General features: G+C 42.1%; 1 protein-coding gene across 2 annotated transcripts in view; it reads left to right on the forward strand.

The window, feature by feature from the left end:
- DIP2B (disco interacting protein 2 homolog B) overlaps window positions 1-23,171 on the forward strand; it is a 222,471-nt gene that overhangs the window by 89,404 nt on the left and 109,896 nt on the right. For both annotated transcript variants that reach the window (XM_055336961.1, XM_055336962.1), the window contains exon 2: window positions 18,076-18,147. In XM_055336961.1, coding sequence (XP_055192936.1) covers window positions 18,076-18,147 — 72 coding nt within the window. The remainder of the gene's footprint in view (window positions 1-18,075; window positions 18,148-23,171) is intronic.

The raw sequence follows: 23,171 nt of genomic DNA on the forward strand, positions 1-23,171 counted from the left end.
ATTTTAACTAAGGTGAAGGTCTTTGTTCAAACAGTCTTTTTTTTTTTTTTTTTTTTTTTTTTTTGAGAGAGAAAGGAGAGAGAACCTTAAGTAAGCTCCACACCTAGCATGGAGCAGACATAGGGCTTGATCTCACAACCCCAAGATCATGAATCATGACCTGAGCCGAATCCAAGAGTTAGACACTTAACTGATTGAGCCACCCAGGTGCTCAAAGTTCAAAAACAGTCTTATACTAACGTGTGATCAAGGGTAGTCGGTAAAAGCAGAGTTGCTCAGATTGGAGCTTGGGGAATTTCCTGGAATTACTAGTGGCTCTGGTACAGCAAGCTTTTAGTCTGAAAACAGAGGAGAGGAAAAGCATCATTCCTCACACAGCTTGCTTATTTCCAGGCTGTAGTTCTTCAACAGTTGGCAAATTTGTAATTGGAATTGTGTTCACACAATTTTTTTTTCTATTTTTAAATGATAGTTTATTTAGATAACATTTTGATGGGGGAACTCTTAGCATATCAAGTGCTTGCTGTTTTAACTTCAAGAATAAAAATAAACACAAGTACAATGCAGAAATGCCATTTTAATTGTGCTAAAACCTTTCATGGAAGCAACATCTATCAGAAGTATTAACACTGGCACAATGTATTGATGAAGCCAGTTCCAAGACTCTTAATGTGTGTACTTAGATAATTTTACATTAGTTTAAGAGTTGCTTTGCAATATTCTGATTTCAAATAAGTAAACCAGATTTACTTTGTAAGAATTCAGTGTAGATCAAAATCTCATGATGTAAGAGGTGTGAAAAAAGTTTTATCAAGAGGATTAACACTGAAAAGTTTGTAAGGGTGTATCTCAACTATATAACAGTTAAATTAGCTTTTAAAAGTTTTAGTACCGTGGTTTATGGTTGTGGTGAGGACATCAAGTAGCAGCAATTATTTGCTGCCACTGACTGAAAATCATCTCATTTATTATGTATTTGTTGGGTTATGGGTATGACTATATGTGACAGAGATCCCAAATAACAGGTATTTAACTAGAGAGAGATTGATTTCTGTGTCATGTAATGGTCTGCACCAGCATGGCAACTCTGCTTCATTGAGGTCGCTGGGCTTCAGGCTCTTTCTGTCCTGTTCCTTCATCATCCTTGGATTTGTCTGTCAGCACATGGTCTGAGATGGCTGATTACCAAAATCGCAGTTCAGCCATCAGGAAGGGAGAAAAGGAGAGAATGTGCTCTAACACATTTTTTTCTGTGCATACCACATTGGCCAGAACTTCGTTTTTTGACCACACCTAACTGTGAGGGGACTGGGAAATGTGGTCTTTATCCAGTAGTTGTTTTGCTCAGCTAAAAATTCTATTATGAAAGACAAAAGAAGAGATGATGGTGGCACTTGTCTCTCCTTTAAACCCCTTGGCACACAAGTTGCTTATGCTTGGCCTTTTTTTTTTTTTTTTGCTTTTATCCTTGGCTTTTATAATGATGTTTCCTCATCTTTCATGTTCTGTTAAAACATAATTACGTTCTGAAAAAAAAACTTCATTCTGAAAAACTGTATTACAAAAACTCATTCCGAATGGGATAGGGAATAAGGAAATAGTATTTGAAATTCATAATGGCAGAGTACTTGTAATGCTAAAATTTAAATACATTTTTAAAAAATTCTGAGTAGATAGCTATAGTACCTAAACATAATTGAACACCAGCATTTTATTATTTCTAGCATTTATTGTGGAATAATGGCTTTTCTTATGACTACCACCACTGTCATTATGAGGAATGTTTATCCTGCTTAATATTTACATTCATGGAATGCCTGGGTGGCTCAGTGGTTGAGCATCTGCCCTCAGCTCAGGGCGTGATCCTGGAGTCCCTGGATCGAGTCCCGCATCAGGCTCCCTGCATGGAGCCTGCTTCTCCTCCCTCTGCCTGTGTCTGTGTCTCTCGTGAATAAATAAATAAAATATTTTTAAAAAATTTACATTTCACATATTGACAGCATTCAGAGTTTATATTTTTGTAATACTATATTCTGACATGAAGTGGTATCTTATTGTTTGAGGGACAAGAGTAGACAAAAAAGGGTGTTCTTGGTTTTTTGTTGTTATTGAGGGTATGTAGCAGTTGTGGCGTTTTTTTTTCCCCTTTAATTTCTAATTTTGATTGTGATTAGTACATTGAGTGAAGTACAGGAAATATCTGTTCAAACTCTGAAGTATTATTCCTCGCATTGTTGTCTTTGCTATTTTAGGAAGGAATTTGTTATTTTTTTTTCCCCTTCAAGTGAAACTACAGGAAAGAAGTAGATTTTTTTGTAATGATATTGAGATTTAAATATCTCTAGAGGAACAATAGACACACACACACTCTCATACACTCCATAGTTTATCAGCCAAACCAAAAGTTACAGCCTCTAAATATTGATGTTTTATGAAATTGCAAATTGTTTATAAGAATCCTTGAGCATTTCATCATACTTCTTTCTTTTACTCTACTTTCTTACCTGCTAAGGATATCAGATGCCATGGCAGCTTTCTATTCCAAATTATGTAGCTGCTAGATCATTTTTATTCTTTTTGCTTGTTTCCCTACCCTTGCTCAGAAAGCCTCTATTCTTGAGGATTATTAACATTGAACATACACTCTTTTGCTGAAGCTGCATTGAGGGTTGTTTTTAATCTTTAAAAATAGTGACCATCAGTTATTTTAAATTTTGCCATGGTAAAAGAGGAACCAGTGGCAACATCTGGCTATCTTTTATGAATATTTGATCTAGGGTGGACCCTTTGGATTTAGGAACTCCCTTTTCCTCCCCATCACTGTTTCTGATGCTGATGGTTTTCTTCTCTTGTCTCTCTCTGCCTTTTTTCCTTGTAATCCATCCCTTCCGTCACTCTTCCAACAGATCTGACACCCCGCCCCCCTCCCTGGAGCTTCCACCACAAAGTCCCCCAAAGCTGCTCCCTGCACCAGTGATATTCCTTTCATTGACAATCTCTGCTCTTTCCCCAGGCCTTTATGAAGCCCAAGAAAATTTCAGTTTTTGGTGTTTTTTCTAAAACATAAACTAATCTTCAGTCTTCTCTATTCCTTATCACCTTTTCATGATTTTTGTCTTTATAGGCTTTTTTAGTTGTTTGCTTTGTTTTAATGGGTTCAGAGTGAGAAAAGAAAAGCACGTATGGGAGGTAGGAAAGGAGAACTGGCCGACTGGGACCTTTATATACCCTCTAGATCTTCCTTCCCCGATTCCTTTCAGCTCTCTGGAATCCTGTCATTTCTTCCTGAGGGTGATGTGTTCCGCCCTCCCAAGATAGATCCTGAGTGTATTTGTCTTAGAAGCTTTAAAAAGTCATAAAAGTTAGTTTGCTAGTACTACGAATAATGTATTCAACAAGTATTTATTGATCAACACATACTTGCTAGCCTGGATCCCATTATCCTTCCTTCCATTCTCCTTTTCTCTTTAAACCCCAGCTCTACATGATTTAAACCAGTAGCCAGCAGCCTTCTCACAGGGCCTGCCAGGGAAAATCACGAAACTGGAAATTGGTGCCACTAAAAGTTCTCTTCTGTCTCCCTGAACCCTCAGTGGTGCCTGGCACACTCTGTTTCTTTAGTTAAGTCCCTCTGCCATTCGGGCAGCAGACGCCATCGAGTGCTCACTCTGTGCCAGAAACGAAGAACATTGCTTGTATTGTCTTTTTATTCTATCATCTATCTATCTATCTATCTATCTATCTATCTATCATCTATTTTTAAAAAATACTTGTTTGTTTTTTAAGATTTTATTTATTTATTCATGAGAGACAGAATGAGAGAGGCAGAGAGAGAGAGAGAGAGAGGCAGAGACCCAGGCAGAGGGAGAAGCAGGCTCTGTGCGGGGAGCCTGACGCGGGACTCGATCCCGGGACCCCAGGATCAGGCCCGGGGCTGAAGGCGACGCTAAACCGTGGAGCCACCCGGGCTGCCCTGTATTGTCCTTTTCATCCTCATAGCAGCGTGTTAGGTTCTATTATTTTTGTTTTACGGTTGGGGTAACCGAAGCTGAGAGGGTCGCCGCTCTCTTGGGCGCAGCTGGCTGGCAGCCAGCGGCAGAGCCTAGACCAGCTTGTGGCCCCCCTTCCTCTGGTGGCAGCTCCGCGTCTTCACTAGAACACTCTCCTGCAGCTCTCCGGTCCCGCTCAGCAAAGAGCCTTCGAGAGACAGCCTTCAGGAGCCGTTAGGAACTCGGGCCCTGAGCCAGACCATCCGGTTTGAAGCGGGCTCTCCCCGTGCGTGTCCTCGTGCAGGTCACAGTCTCCCGTGCCTCACGCTGTCGCCTGAAGACTGGGGCTGACAGCTTGCCTCCTTTCATAGAGAAGGAGGCATTAAAGCCCTGCTGCACTTGCAGCCTCTCGTGCGTCTTCACAGACACAGAAGATGATAGTATTTGTTCAATACAACGGGGTAAAAAAGGCTGTTTGCCCACCTGAGGTGGCTGCCCCAGCGTTTCCAGCTCCTGTGAGCTCGGCCGGGCTGACCCAAGGGCTGAGGAGGAACATTTCCACACCCATAAAGGCCTCGCAGATGGAGGACACACACCGCATTCCCAGCATAGGTTGAGAAGTCCGGGAGCTAACCCATGGGGGAGCCCATGCCCCCAGCTCTGGATCTTATTCCTTCTGATATTTTCAGGAATTTTAGTCTTTGTCAGTCACGTCATTCCTTTGCCGTATTTGATCATGTTTTCCCTTGCTTGAAGGCCTTCAATGGCTTGTTTCTTATTTGTAGTCAAATCCTAAATCCCTCTGCCCCACAGGACCCCGATCCCGGCTGCTCCAGCGCCTCCTCTCACTGCCCCCACCCTCTGGCCACCGGGCACTGGCCTTCAGCTGTGCTCCCTCCCGCCCACACCCGCGCCCCTCGCGTCTTCACGGGGTTGTGTGAAGCATACCACTGTGGGTCCGCAGCCACCTGCCCCAGCTCCTGTTTCATTTTCAAGATATTTAGACATACCTGTTTTTCTTAGGTCTCAGCTTAACCGTCACTCCCTCAGAGCACTTCCCCAGCTGCCCGGACCAGGCCAAGTCCCGGGTTCGAACCTGCCTGCGTGGTACCGAGCACCGTGCCTGCCGCAGCCCCTGTGGGAAGTCCTCAGCCCCCTGGGCCCTGCACTGGACGGCCTCTTTTTATAGCCCTTATCCCACTTGTAATTCACTCACTGCTTACTTATATGGTTGCTTTCGGATGCCTCTCCATGCTGGAAGAGACTAGACTGTAAACTTCACGACCATGACTCAGTTTCGGGACCGTGTCTGTTCTCTTGTCTCATACCTTCTAAAGTAGTGCTTTGCAGATCGTAGTATTTGTTGGTTGAGTCAGTGTTTCAACCTCTAACACCTCTTTCTCTCTACCATATAAATTTGTTTCTTCTTGAAGAAAAGAAAAAAATGACTCCCTCCCCTTGACTCTGTATGTAGCCTCCTGTAGAGACTGCCCCGTATCTCATTCACTTTCTAACAAAACACGTTGCAAGAAAAAAACCTGTTACTCTTACTTCGCCTCTTCTCCATTCTCCAGTACTATAAATATTTGTCTTCTCCCTTCACTGTTCCTTTAGAACAGTTCTTGTCTGGGCCCCTGTTGATGGAGCTGTCAGGTCCAGCAGGTATTTTTCAGTCCTTATTTCACATTTGTGACAGTACATTACTCATCTCCTTCTCTCTTTTCTTCTCCCTCCTCCCTCTCTCTGGTCCCCCCCCCCCTCCCTGCTAGTCTCCCTGCTGTGCCCCAGTATCCTTTAGTTTTCCTCTGCTCATTCTTTACATGTTAGTTTTCTCCCAGATTCCCCTTCTGGCCGCCTTCTCTTCTCACACTGCATTCCTTCTGATGATATCATTCACACCCAAGCCTTCACTTATCACCTCCTACGCTGATGCTGAATATCTGTATGTCTGTCCTAGAGCTCATCTATCTTATTGCCTACTGGATATCTTCCTTTTTTTTAAAAAAAAAGATTTTATTTATTCATGAAAGAGAGAGAGAGAGAGAGAGAGAGAGAGAGAGAGAGAGAGAGAGAGAGGCAGAGACACATGCTCCCATACAGGGAGCCCAATGTGGGACTTGATCCCAGGACCCCAGGATCACGCCCGAGCCAAAGGCAGATGCTTAACCACTGAGCCACCCAGGCGTCCCTGAATACCTTCCTTTGGTCTTGACTTGCTACAGGTAATAATGCCAGGCAAATGGCATTCAGCAAACGTGGATCAAAGCAGCCTTAGATTTGGAGCTTGTTGGCTCCTCATTCCTACAGATGAGGAGAGTGAGGCTCAGAGAAGGACAGTGGCTTGCCCAGGACCCAGAGAGCTAGTCTGGAACAACTAGGGAAGAAAACATGTTTCCCGACACCTGGAATCTGAGTTCATGAATCTGTGCCAAACACATAAAGATAATCTGTTTTCTGTCCGTCCCACTGGAAAAGCGCTGGCCACTGACCCAGACGAGCTGCTCATTTTGTGATCCACGTACTGTAGCAGTGCCAGTGTTCTCCCTACTTATGGCTTTCCCTGTGCGCCTTTGGTTTCCGGTATGAATTGGCTACCAACAGAATTTTTCATCTGTTTGTAAATTTTCACTTTATTTCTGCACTGGCAAGATGACATAGTGAGATTTTGAGCAGTGGTTAATTTTGTCTATACCATCGATAAAGGAATGCCTGGCACGTGACCTGCTTACTCCAGATTCAGTGATTCGTGTAGATGTTACTACTTACGCCTGGTTTTATTTTATTTTATTTTATTTTATTTTATTTATTTTATTTTATTTTATTTTATTTTATTATTTTTTATTTTTTAAAGATTTATTTATTTATTTATGATAGAGAGAGAGAGAGAGAGAGAGAGAGAGAGAGGCAGAGACACAGGAGGAGGGAGAAGCAGGCTCCATGCTGGGAGCCCGACGTGGGACTCCAGGATCGTGCCCTGGGCCAAAGGCAGGCGCTAAATCACTGAGCCACCCAGGGATCCCCCTTACGCCTGGTTTTAAAAAATGATTCTAATGGGTACCAGAAGAGAGGCAGAGTAATATACTTAGCTGTTCTCAGAAGAAACAGCTTTCTGATTTTCCTGAGGAAACATGAAGATAAAAGTCAGGTGAAGAAGTTTTTTATAACTTCTTATTCTTCTTCTTACCTTCACCCTCCCTTCCTCACCCCCTGATTTTTTTCTGGAATTATTTTTTTTCCCTTAGCATTTGCAGTTTTAGCCCTAAATTATCACAACACCCAGAGTTAGATGCATGTAATCCTGTTTTGTGCACAGTGGTACTATTTTATTTACATAAATTTACATATATTCATTTTAACTAATGTCTGTTCATTTCTGGTTTAGATGTCTGTACCTGTTCCTTGATGTCAGTTTTCCTTCTTTTAGACTATTGGCACCCAAAGTGACTAATTTTGTTGGGTCTTACTGCCAAAGATCTAGTACCCCGATGTGGCTTTAGAGGCTTTTAATGTGCTCTCTTCTCTTTGTTGTTGTTAAAGAGAACCTAGTGATCTAGAATTTTCTAGATAACCCTTTTAAGGCTTAAAGCTATTGTTGGGACTTAAGGGTGGGGCTGGGGCTGGGCCTGGAGTCGTGTCAACTAAAACTAGTTGAATGTGTGCTATGTGCCAGGGACTTTTGCATTTATTCTCTCATTTAAGACTCATCATAAGCACTCAAGGTAGGAGTTCTTCCAGTTTCACCTATTATGAAACTGAGGCCGACTTGTTCAGGAACTTGTCATGGAGCCAGGAGACTGGCAGACTCAGGGTCCAGACCCAGACCTGCCTCGTGCTAGAGAACCCATGCTCTTCCTGCCGACTCCACCATCTCGGGGCTCCCCTGCCCTGTTCAGACCTCCAGGTCATTTGTATAGCAAATTTCTTATTTGCAGACACAGTTTTTCTAATGGACAAATGAACATACCTTTTGCATTAGATGGATTAATTGAGCCAGCTGCCTGCTGATGTCGTCAGGCAGAGTTCAGTTTCTCAGTATTTCAAGTGTTTTACTCTGTTGCTTTTTTATTTGTTTGAACTTGCTTGATGCCTTAGGTGAAATACCATCTGTAAGAAGTCATATATATTTGACCTAGAAAACAGAACTGTGCAGCCAAAACAATTCTATGATTTGAGTTTTGGAAGAAAGCAATCTGGGCTTATTCTCAAATTCTTGAAGTGGAAAATGTCTAGTTATTGTCCTAAATGAGGTGAGAAGACAACTACTAAGAATGGAAATTTGAGTGTTCTGAAGTTAATTTCCTTGAAAATCTTTTGTAAGATTAGTAAGTGTGAGTTAAAAGAAGAGAAGACTATAGCTTTTATAGGCTGCCAGTTGAAGACTTTTAGAACCACTGATTCTTGTTTTCAAAAGAAAAAGTAGATTAAAAATTCTCATCTTTTTTCAACAGATTGAAGTATTTTAACAGATTAATTTCTGGCTAAACTCTGAAAATACTGTGGCTTTCACTCTTCTCTCAAGATTAATTCTACCTATGTGAAGAGAGAAACTACAAGGAGCTTTTAAAAATAATTCAGAGTTTTTAATTCTTTAGAATCCTGTTGGCCACTTTCAGTTCAGATATGGCAAGAAAAATAGGGAGGGAGAAACAAAGGCCACAATGCCCAGTAGCTGGTTTAAGGGGTAAGGCCATTGTTCTCTGTGACTGTGAACGTCTCCCACTCCTGCAGCTGAAGTGGTTAGGACTCTGTGTAAATAAAAACAGTGCTTTTAGGGAAAAAAATGTATTTGTTGTGAGTCTTTATCACCTTTAGAGGAAGGATGTTTGGAGGATGGGTGGCTGGTGAGTGTAATTCATTGAATAGAATTGTTGTAAGGAGAACATGATAAAACTTATTAGTATAAATTGTTTTTTGTCTTCTAGCCAGCGTCTCCTGGGTAGGATCCAAATCCAATCCTTTTTAAGTTTTACTAAGATCTACCTGATTCACATTCTCAGTTATATTTTTGGCTCTTTGTCTGTATGTGTCTACTTACATTTCTTGTGTATAAATGACCTTAACTCCGGTCCTAGTTCCCCATCTGCATCCATAGCCAAGATGTACCACTGTCCTGGTCTGAGATTTACATGTATGATGCCTGGATGGCTCAGTGGTTGAGTGGCTGCTTTCAGCTCAGGCCGTGGTCCCGGGATCCGGGATCGAGTCCCATATTGGGCTCCTTGCAGGAAGCCTGCTTCTCCCTCTGCCTGTGTCTCTGCCTTTCTCTCTGTCTCTGTCTCTATCTCTCTCTATGTGTTTGTGTCTCATGAATAAATAAATAAAAATCCTTAAAAAAGATTTACATGTAGAGGTTATTAGATACAGGTATATATTGGAAGATGATGACTATAGAAGTTCTTCTTAGTTTCTCATTTCTTTCCTTCCTAATTACAAAAAAGAAAGGCCACATTCTCTGTTAGCTGAATATTTAGTAATGATGTATAATGACTTTTTGCTAATTGTTTTTTAACTGCAGTTGGACACGGTTTCCACAGTTGGCTGTCTCATTTAAAAGATAATTAAAGAGACAATTCATGCGGGGTCCTTCTTGGGGGGTGGGGGTGGATTATTAATGCCTTCTGGAAAGTCATCTATATTTTGGAATGAGTCAGAGAAATTGTTTGTCTCATGCTGTTCATTTTATGAACAATAGATTAGTTTTATTCTTTTATTGCATCTGATTTGGGGGCCACCTACAAATAAACAATGGACAAAGAACAATAGGAAAAAGCCAGAGACCTAGATTCTAGTCTAGCTGTGTATCTTTAAGCAAGCCATTTATCTTTTCACATCTCAGTTTCTTGTTCTGTAGTAGGGATTATGTCTTTTCTGTTTATTGACGAGGATTTTTAGGCAAATCAGATGAATCAGTATCAGAATATTTTGAAAAGTTGGAATGCTGGTTGTGTTATATAGAGGCATTTAATTAAGAAAGAAGTAAATCGATGACCTATGAGATACATACCAGCCTTCAACTTCAGGTGTCTGAAGAACCCATGTTGAGGCACAGCAGTGGGGCCCTCCAGTTCAGCAGGTCCTGAAGGAGTAGCTGTAGGGCCAGTGTCTGTTCTTCAGAGACTGAATTTACAGCTTTAATATCCTTCTGTTGCTCCAAGTATGCTATTCTCTTCTACAGCTGTGGGTTTAATAGTCCTGACAGTCATCCTTCAGGACCCAACTGAAGAGCACCTTCTGTGAAGTCTTCCCAGTCTTTTGGAGGCCAAGTTTGGAGCTTCACTCAGAAAAGTGAATATAAGGTGGTATTAGGGAGGAGGGGCCCTGGAGCCAGGACTGCCTGGGTTCAGATCCTAATTATGGCTCCTACTAGGTATGACTGACAAGTAGCTTAAACATTCTGTGGCTCAGCATCACCTATAAAATGGGACTCATAATAATATTACCTTTTAAGGGATGTTGTGAGACTCTTGGAACAGAGGCAGTTATACATAGTAAGCCCTCAATGAGTATTACTATTTACTTATTTATTCTTAGAGTATTAAATTATTTATTATTATTTTTAAAATTCCCTTAGAATTTTGTACATGACCCCTAGTGTAGCCCTTGTCACTTTTTTTTTTTTAAGATTTTTAATTTTTATTTATTCATGAAAGACAGAGAGAGGCAGAGACGCAGGTAGAGGGAGAAGCAGGCACCACGCAGGGAGCCTGATGTGGGATTCGATCCCAGGACCCCAGGATCACGCCCTGGGCCAAAGGCAAGCGCTAAAACCGCCGAGCCACCCAGGGATCCCCCTCCCCCCGTTCTTGTCACTTTTATTGTAATTATTTGTTTATATTGGGAACTTCTTAAAGATGCAGACACTGTTTTATTAACACTTCGCATGTGATCCATTCATCGTTCAAAATGTTTTTGTGACATCCCAAAGTTCCCCAAGCTGTTGCCACCCCTGACTGAATCGGTATGACTTTAAGGCCGGGCTACAGTGGCACATACCTTTTTTATTTCCATTGAAGCAGAAAGAGTTTGTGGATGGAACTGTAATCCTTGCTCTGTGTCCATCAAGATTAATATATATACCACTTGGTGTGACCCTCCAGAATTTCCCAAGGCCTGTGTTTATTTAGCACCTAACTGCTCAGGGTGCTTCACAAAGTCATCTCTGAAAAGTCTTAGCGTCACTCTACTTCTTTCTGGGACGTAAAATCCTAAAGGAACCCTCAAACACGGCTGTAGTCACACACAGCCAGTCAGCAGCAGAGGAAAACGAGTAAGCCGCCAAGTGACTGCCTCGTTAGGAATTTATCTTATTTCTGATACTAGAATGAAAGGCCAGACTCTGGCCACAGTGTCACCCACTGTGTAAAGCTTTCCTTTCCCTACCCAGGCAGAGCTCAACATGCCCCCTCTGGCTTCTGTACTGTATTTGGCATACATCTCTCCCGCAGCACTCAGGTAGGAGGTCAGCTGGGTGCCTTCCTCTTCTCTCTTTATGGCATGGCTTCCCACCTGACCCCTGGCCAGTAGAGGGGAGGCTTTCACTGAAAGTGTGTTGGTGTTGGCACTTTCTAGAGCCCAGGCCCCATACCAGGTAGTCTCAGTCACCATGAAAACTTACCAAGACAGCTGTAACGGTGACCCATTCTACAGACGTGGATACCAAGACTTATCAAGAGGTTAAGTAAAACTTGTCTAGAGTCACAAGGCCAGGAAGCGGCAAGGCTGTGCTCCAGATGTAGTTCTTTCTAGCACAGACTCCTCAAGGGCTAACCACAACACTCTATGCGCTCAAATGGCTGACGGGGTTGTAGGACTGTTCCTCCTCTCGTGCTGACCTTCGGACCTTCGGGGCTTGCGGCAGCTAGCAGGCCCACGCACACCTCCCATAGCCCGTCATCATGCTGCTTAAAGATAATCCCTGTGCCAAGCAATTACTGATCCTGGGCGGGTGAGGAGGGAAGCAGGGAATTTATTTCCTTTAGGTTCTGCCTCACGTATATCTTTCCGTGTGTCTGGCTTTGGCTCTTCAGGTTGTGGTGGTGCCTAGCGAGCGGACGGCCTTGGGCCAGGTGGGTCCCTGTGCCTGTTACCGGCTTGGGACCTCCCACCCGTGGGGTCCGCGGACCCCTGGAAGTAGCTGCTCTTCCAAGTGCACCTCTGGGTGGAGAAGTAGTTACCCTAGTGGGAGGGGAAGGCTAATCCTCTGTTTGTTTAGTTCTCAAAAAAGTTGAACAACAGGTTTAACTTCCATCTGTGCCATTTTAATGCAAATTTTATACAGGTAGAGTTATGGCACTCCTTTTTGTTTTATATGCCAGATGGCAAGAAATCTGTTCTAAGAATGCCTGTGATGTGACTGAGTGTCTGCAAGAGTTCTGTGCTCTCCCTTGAGGCCACATGGCCAGGAGACAACACTCTTCCCCTCCTCTTTCCTCTCCTCCTCACATTAAGTCCACAGAACCTCCCAGCACACTGCAGACAGGATTCTCTAGTGTGGTAATACCCAAATTTGCCTGATTTTTAAAGACTTATTGGTGAGTTTCCTGGGTGGCTCAGTTGGTTAAGCATCTGCCTTTGGTTTTTAGGCCATGATCCTGGGGTCAGAGGATTGAGCCCCATGTTGGCTCTCTGCTGAGCAGAGAGCCTGCTTCTCCTACCCCTCTCCCACCTCATTCTCTCTCTCTCAAATGAATAAATAAAATCTTAAAATATATATATACAGGGATCCCTGGGTGGCGCAGCGGTTTGGCGCCTGCCTTTGGCCCAGGGCGCGATCCTGGAGACCCGGGATCGAATCCCACATCGGGCTCCCGGTGCATGGAGCCTGCTTCTCCCTCTCCCTCTCCCTCTCCCTCTGCCTATGTCTCTGCCTCTCTCTCTCTCTCTCTCTCTCTCTCTCTCTCTCTCTCTGTGACTATCATAAATAAATTTAAAAAAATTAAAAAAAAATTTAAAAAAATATATATATACAGGCTCAGCGTCAGGCACTTGTTAGAAATACAAGGATCTGGGGCTTAATCCAAACTTGTGAATCAGAATCTTCATGGAAGGGGCCTGGGATTTTTTTTGGGGGGGGGTAAGATTTATTAGTTTCTTTTAGAGAGAGAGTGTGTAGGAGGAGAGGAAGAGGGAAAGAGAGAACCCAGAAGCAGACTCCCTGCTGAGCGGGGTGCCCAATACGGGCTCCATCTCAGGTCTCTGAGATCATGACCTGAACCAAAACCAAGAGTTAGCCGCTTAACTGACCCAGCCACCCAGGCGCTCTAGGAATTTGTATTTTTACAAGTTCCTCAGGGGATTCTTAAAAATTAGGTATTTGGAAAATGTTGCTTTCTTGCAGCAAACCCTGGTTAACTACCCGTGGGGAGCACAATAAGAACACAGACTATTAGTGGGCAGTGACAGAAATGTGGAATAACAAATTCAGGTAGGTAGGTAGGTAGGTTCGTTCACTGCATTCCTTCAGCCTGGTCTTGCCCTCTGGCAAAGGGATCCGTGGATATGTGGGTGCAGTTCCTGCAGCTTTTAATTTCCACTGATTTTATGGACTGTATTCCTCCTTTCAGGCGAGCGGGGCAGGTGCTGCTTTTCTGATCACCTTTGAAGTCTAGCTGTCAAGTTTTTCAGCAAACTTGGTTCACTAAATTTCTTTCCCTGGGCCTTTCAGCTCTTGCTAATGTGAAGACCTCTCTTTCTCCCATTTCTGGTTTTCCACCCAAGTGTACATGTCTCTGATTCATTCTTCTCTCACTGCCTCCACCTTACTAATTCATTCAATCACTCATTCAACAAGTGCTGTTGTGCCAGGCTGTGGGCGGGCTACAGAGATGAACACGACACAATCCCTGCCCTCAAGTGCACAGTCTAGTAGGGACGCAGATGTGTTAACGAATAATTAAAATACCAGTGATGTGCTGAGTGCTATCATAGTGTGTGCAGAGTTGGAGGGGTACCAAAAGTGACAGGTGTCACAGCGGAGGTGACTTTTAAGCAGGGTCTTCTGGTCATAGAAAAGGGAGAGGGCATTTTAAAGGCTCCTCACATTCTCATTGCAGTTCATCTTCTAGGTCTTCTTTTTTTTTTTTTTTTTTTTTCTTCTAGGTCTTCTTAATGTAGTTGCTTATTTATGGATTTAATGGAGCTGATTGTCATGGCTGAATTGACTTTTCTCAAACCCTGAGGTGGTTAGTAATTGATTAAGATCTAAGATGCCAAGTCTACTAGTTCATCCCACAATCTGTTACTGACAGTAAATGATTAAGACTCTAAACCCTGAAGAAAGCTTATAAAGGCCTTCCACTTTATCAGATAGATGTGTTCTGAGCCAGCAGCAGTGGTCCTTGTACCCTTCAGGGGGTAGGGTGTATGTGTACAGTGGAAGTAGGGAAGCTCGTGAGTGGGAATTGGGACAGGAGAAGGTTCCATTGTTTCTTTTGCAATAAAAGACTTGATTTCCTCTTTTTAAGAAGGGTTTCCTTGATATGCTCCCACATCTCCGTTAGTCGTGTGTATTGTTGGAGATGACCTAAAGTCTTCAGTTTGCTAATTTGACAAGGTTTGGTTTTTATTTCCAAATAATGTACTGCAGATTTCTCTCATTTCACTAAAGAAGCAGAGATGAAGGGCCATTGTGATTCAGTTTGTATGGTCTAGTAAGTAGCTGTGATTGTAGTTTTAACTATTGTTTCTTGAAATAATGGGTGTTCATTGTAGAAAAATGAGAAAATACAGATAAGCAAAAAGGAAAAGAAGCTAAAACAAATCCATAACCTTGCAAGCCATAGCTAGCCACTGTAATATTTTGGTATATAAAACTCCAGACTTTGTCTATGTATATGTTTGTGTGTAAAAAAAGTTATTCCAAAAATTGAATATCCTGTATAAATTGCTTATTAGTATCTTATTTTCTCCCCTATTGTGTGTATATATATACACACATATATGTATATACACGTACATATATATGCACACACATATACACACACTGTGACCATCTTACTGTTTACAGATCCATATCTATAGAACCATTAATTCTTAATTGAAAAAAACATTTTTGAGATTGTACAAATTATCTAGTCTTGTTTTTTTGTTTATTTTTTTAATTTTTTTAAAGATTTTATTTATTTATTCATAGACACAGAGAGAGAGAGAGAGAGAGGCAGAGACACAGGCAGAGGGAGAAGCAGGCTCCATGCAGGGAGCCTGATGTGGGACTCGATCCACCGTCTCCAAGACCACGTCCTGGGCTGCAGGCGGCGCTAAACCGCTGTGCCACTGGGGCTGCCCTGTTTTTTTGTTTTTTTAAATCAAACTCTGGGGACGCCTGGGTGGCTCAGCAGTAGAGCGTCTGCCTTTGGCCCAGGGAGTGATCCTGTAGTCCCGGGATTGAATCCCACTTTGGGCTCCCTGCAGGGAGTCTGCTTCTCCCTCTGCCTATGTCTCTGCCTCTCTCTCTGTCTCTCATAAATGAATAAATCTTAAAAAAAAAATCAAACTCTGTTAAAGTATATAAAACAAGTGAAACCCCTCATAATTTCATTTCCCAAGAGTAAACATTTATTTTTTTTTTGGAGTAAGCATTTATTTAATGTATATATACATCATTTTTCAAACTATTTTCTATACATATATGCAAATGTGTCTATTTCTATTTTTTACACAATTAGATCTTGTTATACGTGCTGTTCTGCAACTTGCCTTTTACCCTTTATATGTTTTAGACATCATCTTGTGCCAGTACATTTGGAATACCTGTCTATTATTATGTAGCCCAGGGTTTCTTATCCTTAAGACTATTGGTAGTTTGGACTGGATAACTCTTCACTGTGTGACTGTCCTGTACATTGCAGCACACTTAGCCCCATCCCTGGCCTCTATCCCTTAGATACCAGTAATACCCCTTCCTCTGAGTGTGACAAAAATACTTCCAGATATTGTCATTTGTCCCATTGGGAACAAAGTCACTCCCAGTTGAAAGCCACTGATAATAGGTGATCTATAATTATAATGTAAGTATCTAGACTCCTTCCATTTTTCATCACAAAGAATAGGTCAGGCAATATTCTTATTTGATTTTTGTGCACCTTTATGAATATTATCAATGAATAAATTCCTAAAAATACAGTTGCTGAATCAAAATTTTGAAATTTCCAAATTACTCCAAAGAGATTGTATCACTTTATTTTTCAGCTATATCCTGGTAGTTCTAAAATTATCTCTCTTTCCTGAGTTTTAGATCCACATATCCAGCTGTTGATTGGACATGACCTTTTGTGTATCTCATGGGCCTTTCGTAAACCCAATTCCCGTTTTCTTCAACTCACCAAATTTGCCCTTCTTGCTGTATTTCTCTGTCACAGAATAGCACCACCATTTGCCGGAAACGTTCTCATCCTTATCCATCCAGTTATCAAATCCTGTCCAGTGTTTCTCCCAAATGTCTCTCTTAATCCATTCACTTCTTCTTCTTCTTCTTCTTTTTTTTTTTTTTTAATAGTTTTTAAAGATTTATTTATTAGGGCAGTTGGGTGGCTCAGTACTTGAGTGTCTGCCTTTGGCTCAGGTTGTAATCCTGGGGAATTGAGTCCCACATCGGGCTCCCCCCACAGGGAGCCTGTTTCTCCCTCTGCCTGTGTCTCTGCTTCTCTTTATCTGTGTCTCTTGTGAATAAAAAAAAATATTAAAAAAATTATTTATTTGAGAGAGAGATAGAGTACACAGAGGGAGAGGGAGAAATAGACTCCCCACTGAGCAGGGACCCCAACAAGGGGCTCCCTCCCAGGCCCCTCGGACCTGAGCTGAAGGCAGATATTTAACTGCTGGAGCCACCCAGCTATCCCTGTTCACTTCTTTTCTTCCCTTCTACCACTGTCTTTAATTTAGGATACTACTAACTTGCCCAGATCACTGGTACATTGGTAGTAGCCCTGGGCTAGCAGGTAGTCTCTTTGAGCCTCTACCCTTGGTCCCATCCTCCTTAGGAAAAGTGAACTGCCTTGCTGACTCCGCAGTCTGTGTCACTCCCTCTGTAAGCCCCTCTGCGAGCCCTGCTACCTTCCCACCGTCCACGCCATCAGTCCTGTGCTCAGGCTGACAGCAGCTGGCATTCACCACCCTTGGTTTCAAATCTGTGTTCACCAGTGTTGTAAATTTTAGTATACAACTTACTTTTTATGCTAAATTTTGACTTTAAAGTTTTATTTCAATTAAAAAAAATTCTTTTTTAGAAAACAATGCTCTACCATGTCAACTCACAACATGTATTTATTCCCCTGGCTTTGAATTACTCATTCTCCCTTGAATGAACTTTTGTTCTCCTGTGTTTCCTGTTCCTCCTCACCCAGCTCTCTACCCATTCATTTGCTACCCTTTCTTTAGTACCTAGTATATTTCTTGGCACTTGAACCACACATTTTTCCTCTGTTAATCAGTTTTTATTCTTATTGCAGTTGTTGCATGTCTACTTTTTGTGTGCTTTGTGTATACTTTTAAATTTTAACCTTATGAAAAAGATGTATGTGTACATAAATAATACAAAGCAGTGAACCAAGGAGAGAGAATATGAGAATTCCAGCCCCCGTTCAACCGTAGGTACTAGGATACAGAGAGGCCTTTCAGGTATTCCACTCCAGTGCCTGAACCTCAACTTCTCCCCTGAACTAGACTTTTGATTTTACCTGGTTCCATATAGCTATATAGTTGAGTACCTCCCATATCAGTTGTATTAATGTGGTCAAACCGAAACTTTGGAGAGGTCATTTGTCTGCCAGCCTTTCAGCATTCCATTTTGGTCTATCTTAAGTGCCAGGGAAACGAGGGATGCCTAGGAACTTGGGAATCTCTGACATGGTATGCAGCATATTGCTATGCTAGATTGGTGTGGAGACAAGCCCTACAATTTTCCACAAGAAGTCTGCTCCAAGACTGTGGGAAATCACACATAGCAAAATCCTTGGCAAAGAACTCTACATTTTTTTCCCCTACTCTCTATGTGGTAATTCTATAACACTCTGTAATTAATTTTATTTTTACAGTGAACAACCACAGAGTAAGAATAATGCTAACCTATTTCTGTTTCTTGCTATTTTAGGGGACATCACACAGAAGGGATATGAAAAGAAAAGGTCAAAACTCCTGTCTCCCTACATCCCGCAGACACAAGGTAGGCAATGACAAGTGGTTTAAACCTTTTCAGTATTTTTACACCAAAGAAGCTATCTTACAGAAGATCTGTCTTTTGTTGGTTCCTGTTTTTTTCCCTCCCTTCCTCACAAGGGGAGAAAAAAAAAAACGGAAGGAAAGAAAGGAGGAAATGAATCTTAATTGAGCATCTGCTGTGTGCTAGGCACTTTTAAAATACCTAAGTCATCAAATCATTTACACAGAGCTTGGGTCGTGGTGTGTATGTGCAAGGCTGATGTGATTCAATGGCAGAAAATTCCAGGTCATGGAAAAACTGCATCTTCCTTAAGCCTGAGCACAAACTGTGCTGTAGAGCAAAGGCAGCAAAGATCAGAAGGAAGGATAGACTTAGTATTGCAAGGTGACTCAAGGATTGCAGTTCCTGAGGATTTGGGGGTAAGAACCCTAATAAGCTTTTCTATTGAGTCCCTTGTTCCTTCTGCAAAGAGACCGGTGGGTTCTTCATGTCAGAAAGTCCTGAGTCATGGTGTGCTTAATTCCAGAGGGCTTGCTGTATGTAACCTTTGCCTCCAGGCAAGGCTGTCTCTAAGTCATCATATTTTTTTTTAAGTTACTCAGATTTGAGGGATGCCTGGGTGGCTCACCAGTTGAACTTCTGGTCTTCGACTCAGGGCATGATCTCGGGGATCTGGAATTGAATCCCAAATCATGCTCCTCGCATGGAGCCTACTTCTCCCTCTGCCTGTGTCTCTACCTCTCTCTCTCTCTGTCTCTCATGAATAAATAAATAAAATCCCCCCAAAAAGTTACTCAGATTTGAGGATTTCCTTTGCTATCCTGTTTCTGCTTTAATCACTTTTACTATAAGGAATTTTTTCTTGTTTTCTAATTTCTCCCTTGCAATCAAAGTCCCATTTCCTCAAGCCTCTTCCTTGTGGAGGTAATTGCTTTTATATCTGGATTACAAATACCTTGAGGACTTTGCGTTTCCCATAGTTCTAATATTAAGCTTTGTACAGGGTATATGGTCTGTAAATAATGAATAATAGAATGAGAAAATGAATGATGATGATGTTCCAATATATTTCACTGAGGTCCTTGTTTTATTTCCTATATCATTCTTGGAAATTCCTCCCTACAAAAACGAGTAGATCAGTGCAGTGACAGCCAATTTAAGATATCTTAATGAACAGACAGATGTCAAAAGGAATTGAGAAAGAAGAGGTAGAAATTGAGCCAGTGACAGCTAATGAAAAGCCAGTATTTGCAGAGCAAGGCATGACAGAGGAGTACTCTGGCTACTTAAATGTGGACCTGGCCCATACCTCTATAGTGCTGGAGGTTTACTTTAGTCACTTTGTGCAAGAACAGTCGGATCCTGAAACAATAATTCAATAAGAAATAAGAGTCAATATAGAAAAGGACTATGATCTGTTCTCTGTAGTCAGGCTATATAGAAGCCAAATCATGTTAAAAAATCAGTTTATTGGGGTACCTGGGTGACTCAGTGAGTGTCTTCTGCCTTTGGCTCAGGTCGTGGTCCCTGGATCCTGGGATTGCAACCCATATCAGGCTCCCTACAGGGAGTCTACTACTTCTCCCTTTGCACTTCCCCCATGCTCCTGTGTGCATTCACTTGCTCTCTCTCAAATAAATAAAATCTTTTTTTTCTAAGGTTTTATTTATTTGAGAGAGAGAGTGCACAAATGGGTAAGAAGGGCAGAGGGAGAGGGAGAAGCAGATTCCACACTGAGCAGGGAGCCTGACATTGGGACTTGATCCCAGGACCCTGGGATCATGTTCTGAGCTGGATGCTTTGCCACCTGAGCCACCCAGGCGCCCAAATAAATACAATTTTTTTTTTAAAGATTTTATTTATTTATTCATGAAGACACAGAGAGAGAGAGGCAGAGACATAGGCAGAGGGAAAAGCAGGCTCGACGCAGGGAGCCCGATGTGGGACTTTGATCCCAGGACCCCAGAATCACGCCTTGGGCCGAAGGGAGCCGCTTAACCACTGAGCCAGCCAGGAGTTCCCCAGATAAAATCTTAAAAGGAAAAGCAGAACGGTTTATCAGTTCTCTGAGAAACCACTGATACATACTCAGATCTGTGTGATCAGCACATTCTTGCCCCATGGGTGGGCCTACAGGGGGAGCCAAATCACAGATGGAAGGTCTTCAGTGAGTAGGAATGAGACATTTAATTGCAGTAGGCCAAGAGAATGGAACATAGCCATATCACAGTAGGAAGGGTTTTGCAGATGACCTCATGCGGAAAATTGAAGCCATTTGAAGGTAGCTCCTTCAGCTTCCTGCTACCAAACTTAAGACTTGCCACATCTGTGCCCATCATGTTTTCCTCCTTCCTTCTGGTAAAAAAGTTATCTGTTCCCCTTATCCAAGGCCAGTCATTGCACCTGTGCTTTGGATTCCATTCCCTCTTCCCTTTTCAGAAACCTTAAATTATCATCCCGTGACACTGAGGACAGGGCAATGGAAGTGGGTCATCCCTGGTACAGGCAATAAGGGTGCAGTATCTGTAAAAATAAAAAAAGCAGTAAGAAAGCCAACAAAAAATTGGTCTGCTTTTTATTATTATCCTGTCTAGCAGTTCCAAAGACTGTAAGTAGTAAGATGCTCCCCCTGCTGATGCAGACAGCTGCCCCGCCCCTTAGATGTGCCATTGCCATTGCTGCCAGTTCCCATCTCTTTTGTACACTCACTCTCTCCCTCTCACCTGACCCTCATCAGGCCATCATGCTTGTTATACTCTTCTGTTAAAAAAAAATCCTCCCTTGTCAGCCTTTTCCGTCTTCACCTTCTCTGCTTCCCTTTATGATCAAATTGCTCTGAGCTGTCTATACTTACTGTCTCTATTTTCTCCACTCCTGCTCACTTCTCAGCCCGTGCCCGTCCCTTCTAGAACTGTTTTAAGTGACATCACCGAGGAAGTTGCCACTCTAGAAGCACTCCTTTTGAAACTCTCTTTTTCATTTTCTTACTCTCCTCTTTCTGTTGCTCCTAGTCATCCTTGCAAGCTCATCCTCCTCTGTTAAATGTTGGAGTTTTCAAGGCAAGGCCCCAAGCCGTCTTGATGTCTCACTCTGTAGCAGTGACTCACAGATTGCAGCCTGCATCACAACCACTGGAGGGCTTGCCAGTATACAGATTGGCAGACCCTGTTCTCAGGGTTTCTGATTCTAAAAGTCCAGGGTGGGGCCTGAGAATTTGCATTTAAGTTAAATTCCCAGGTGATAGGGAAGTTGCCACACGTTTAGAACCAACGCTCTATCTCCCTATAGTATTTCAGCAATACCTGTGGCTTTAATTATCATTTAAATACACGTAACTGGGATCCCTGGGTGGCGCAGCGGTTTGGCGCCTGCCTTTGGCCCAGGGCGCGATCCTGGAGACCCGGGATCGAATCCCACGTCGGGCTCCCGGTGCATGGAGCCTGCTTCTCCCTCTGCCTGTGTCTCTGCCTGCCTCTCTCTCTCTCTCTCTCTCTCTCTCTCTCTCTCTACTATCATAAATAAATAAAAATTAAAAAAAATAATAAATACACGTAACTGCAAAATATGTATCTTCAGCTCAAATCTATCCTAAGTTTCTGACCCATAGATCCAATTGCTTACTTAACATTTCCATTTACATAACTTAAAAGAGCCTCCTTTTCAACCTATCCATTAAATCGATAACTTCCACCACCATTCCTACCACCACTTCCAACATGCACATGCACAAAGCAAAAAGTAGAAACAAAATCCAACTACAGTGACATCCAGCTTGCTCTTGTGCTTTTCTTCTAGTTTTCTCCTTCTAAGTAAATCAAACCCATATCTGAAAACCCAACAATTTAGAGACCTAAAAATCATCCTCAGGATCTCCTCCATTCCCCATCTCTTGTCTGTCATCAAGTTCTATCAGTTTTCTGTTCCTTCATTTTTGGCAAGTTTAGGTTTTTTTCTAGGAAATAGTCTGTTTTGTATACATTTTCAAATTTACTGTTATTCATAAAGTTTTCTTTATTTTTGAAGGCCCTGCCTGTTTACATTGTCTACTTATATCTCTGTTCTCTTGATGAGTCTTCCCAGAAGTTTGTCTTATCGAAGAATAATCTTGATTTTTATTGAATCTTTCTTTTTTTTTAAGGTTTATTTATTTTAGAGAGAGGGAGGCTAGGAGGGAGGGACAGAGGGAGAGGAAAGGAAAGTCTCAAACAGACTGCTCTCAGCTTAGAGCTGGAAGTGGGGCTTAATGTGGGGCGTGATGCAGGGCTTGATCTCATAGCCCTGAGATCACAGACTGGGTGGAAACCAAGAGTCAGATGCCCCACCAACTGTGCCACCCAAGCACCCTATTTGTTGAACCTTTTTAAGTACTTTATTTTCTGATTACTTTCAGCTTCTATATGTATTTCCTTCCTTAAACTATTTGTTTACTCTTTTGTATTCTTCCTAAACGTCCTCAGTTGGATGCTTAGATTTTCTGCCTTCTTTCTTAAGTGTTTCTTAATTTCACTGTGGTCAGAAAACATGCCTGTACCAAATCAAGGCTTTGTTATTTGTTCAGACATGCCTAGTATTTGGTAAATTTCTGTAATTCATCTATTTGTGTCTTATTGGTTGAATGGATGGTTTTGGTCCATTAGTTCAAAATAGTTAATTGTGTTTTTCAGATCTTTTCTTAATAACTTTTTGACTATTTTGATCTATCATTTCTGATAGAAATGTATTTAAAAATCTGTACCATGACCATGTGTTTATCGGTTTTCCTTGTAGTTCTGTCAAGTTCTGCTTTATAGGTTTTAAAGTGATGTTACTAGGAACAAGACAAGGATGTCCACTCTCACCACTTTTATTCAACATAATACTGGAAGTTCTAGTCACCGCAATTAGACAACATTAAATAAAAGGAATCCAGATTGATAAGGAAGAAGTAAAACTCTCACTGCTCTCAGATGACATGATAATGTGTATAGAAAACCTTCAAGACTCCACCAGAAAACTACTAGAAATGGTAAAGGAGTTCAGTAAACTCA

The sequence above is a fragment of the Nyctereutes procyonoides genome, unplaced genomic scaffold (assembly GCF_905146905.1).
Source record: "Nyctereutes procyonoides isolate TBG_1078 unplaced genomic scaffold, NYPRO_anot_genome, whole genome shotgun sequence".
Taxonomy (NCBI): Eukaryota; Metazoa; Chordata; class Mammalia; order Carnivora; family Canidae; genus Nyctereutes; species Nyctereutes procyonoides.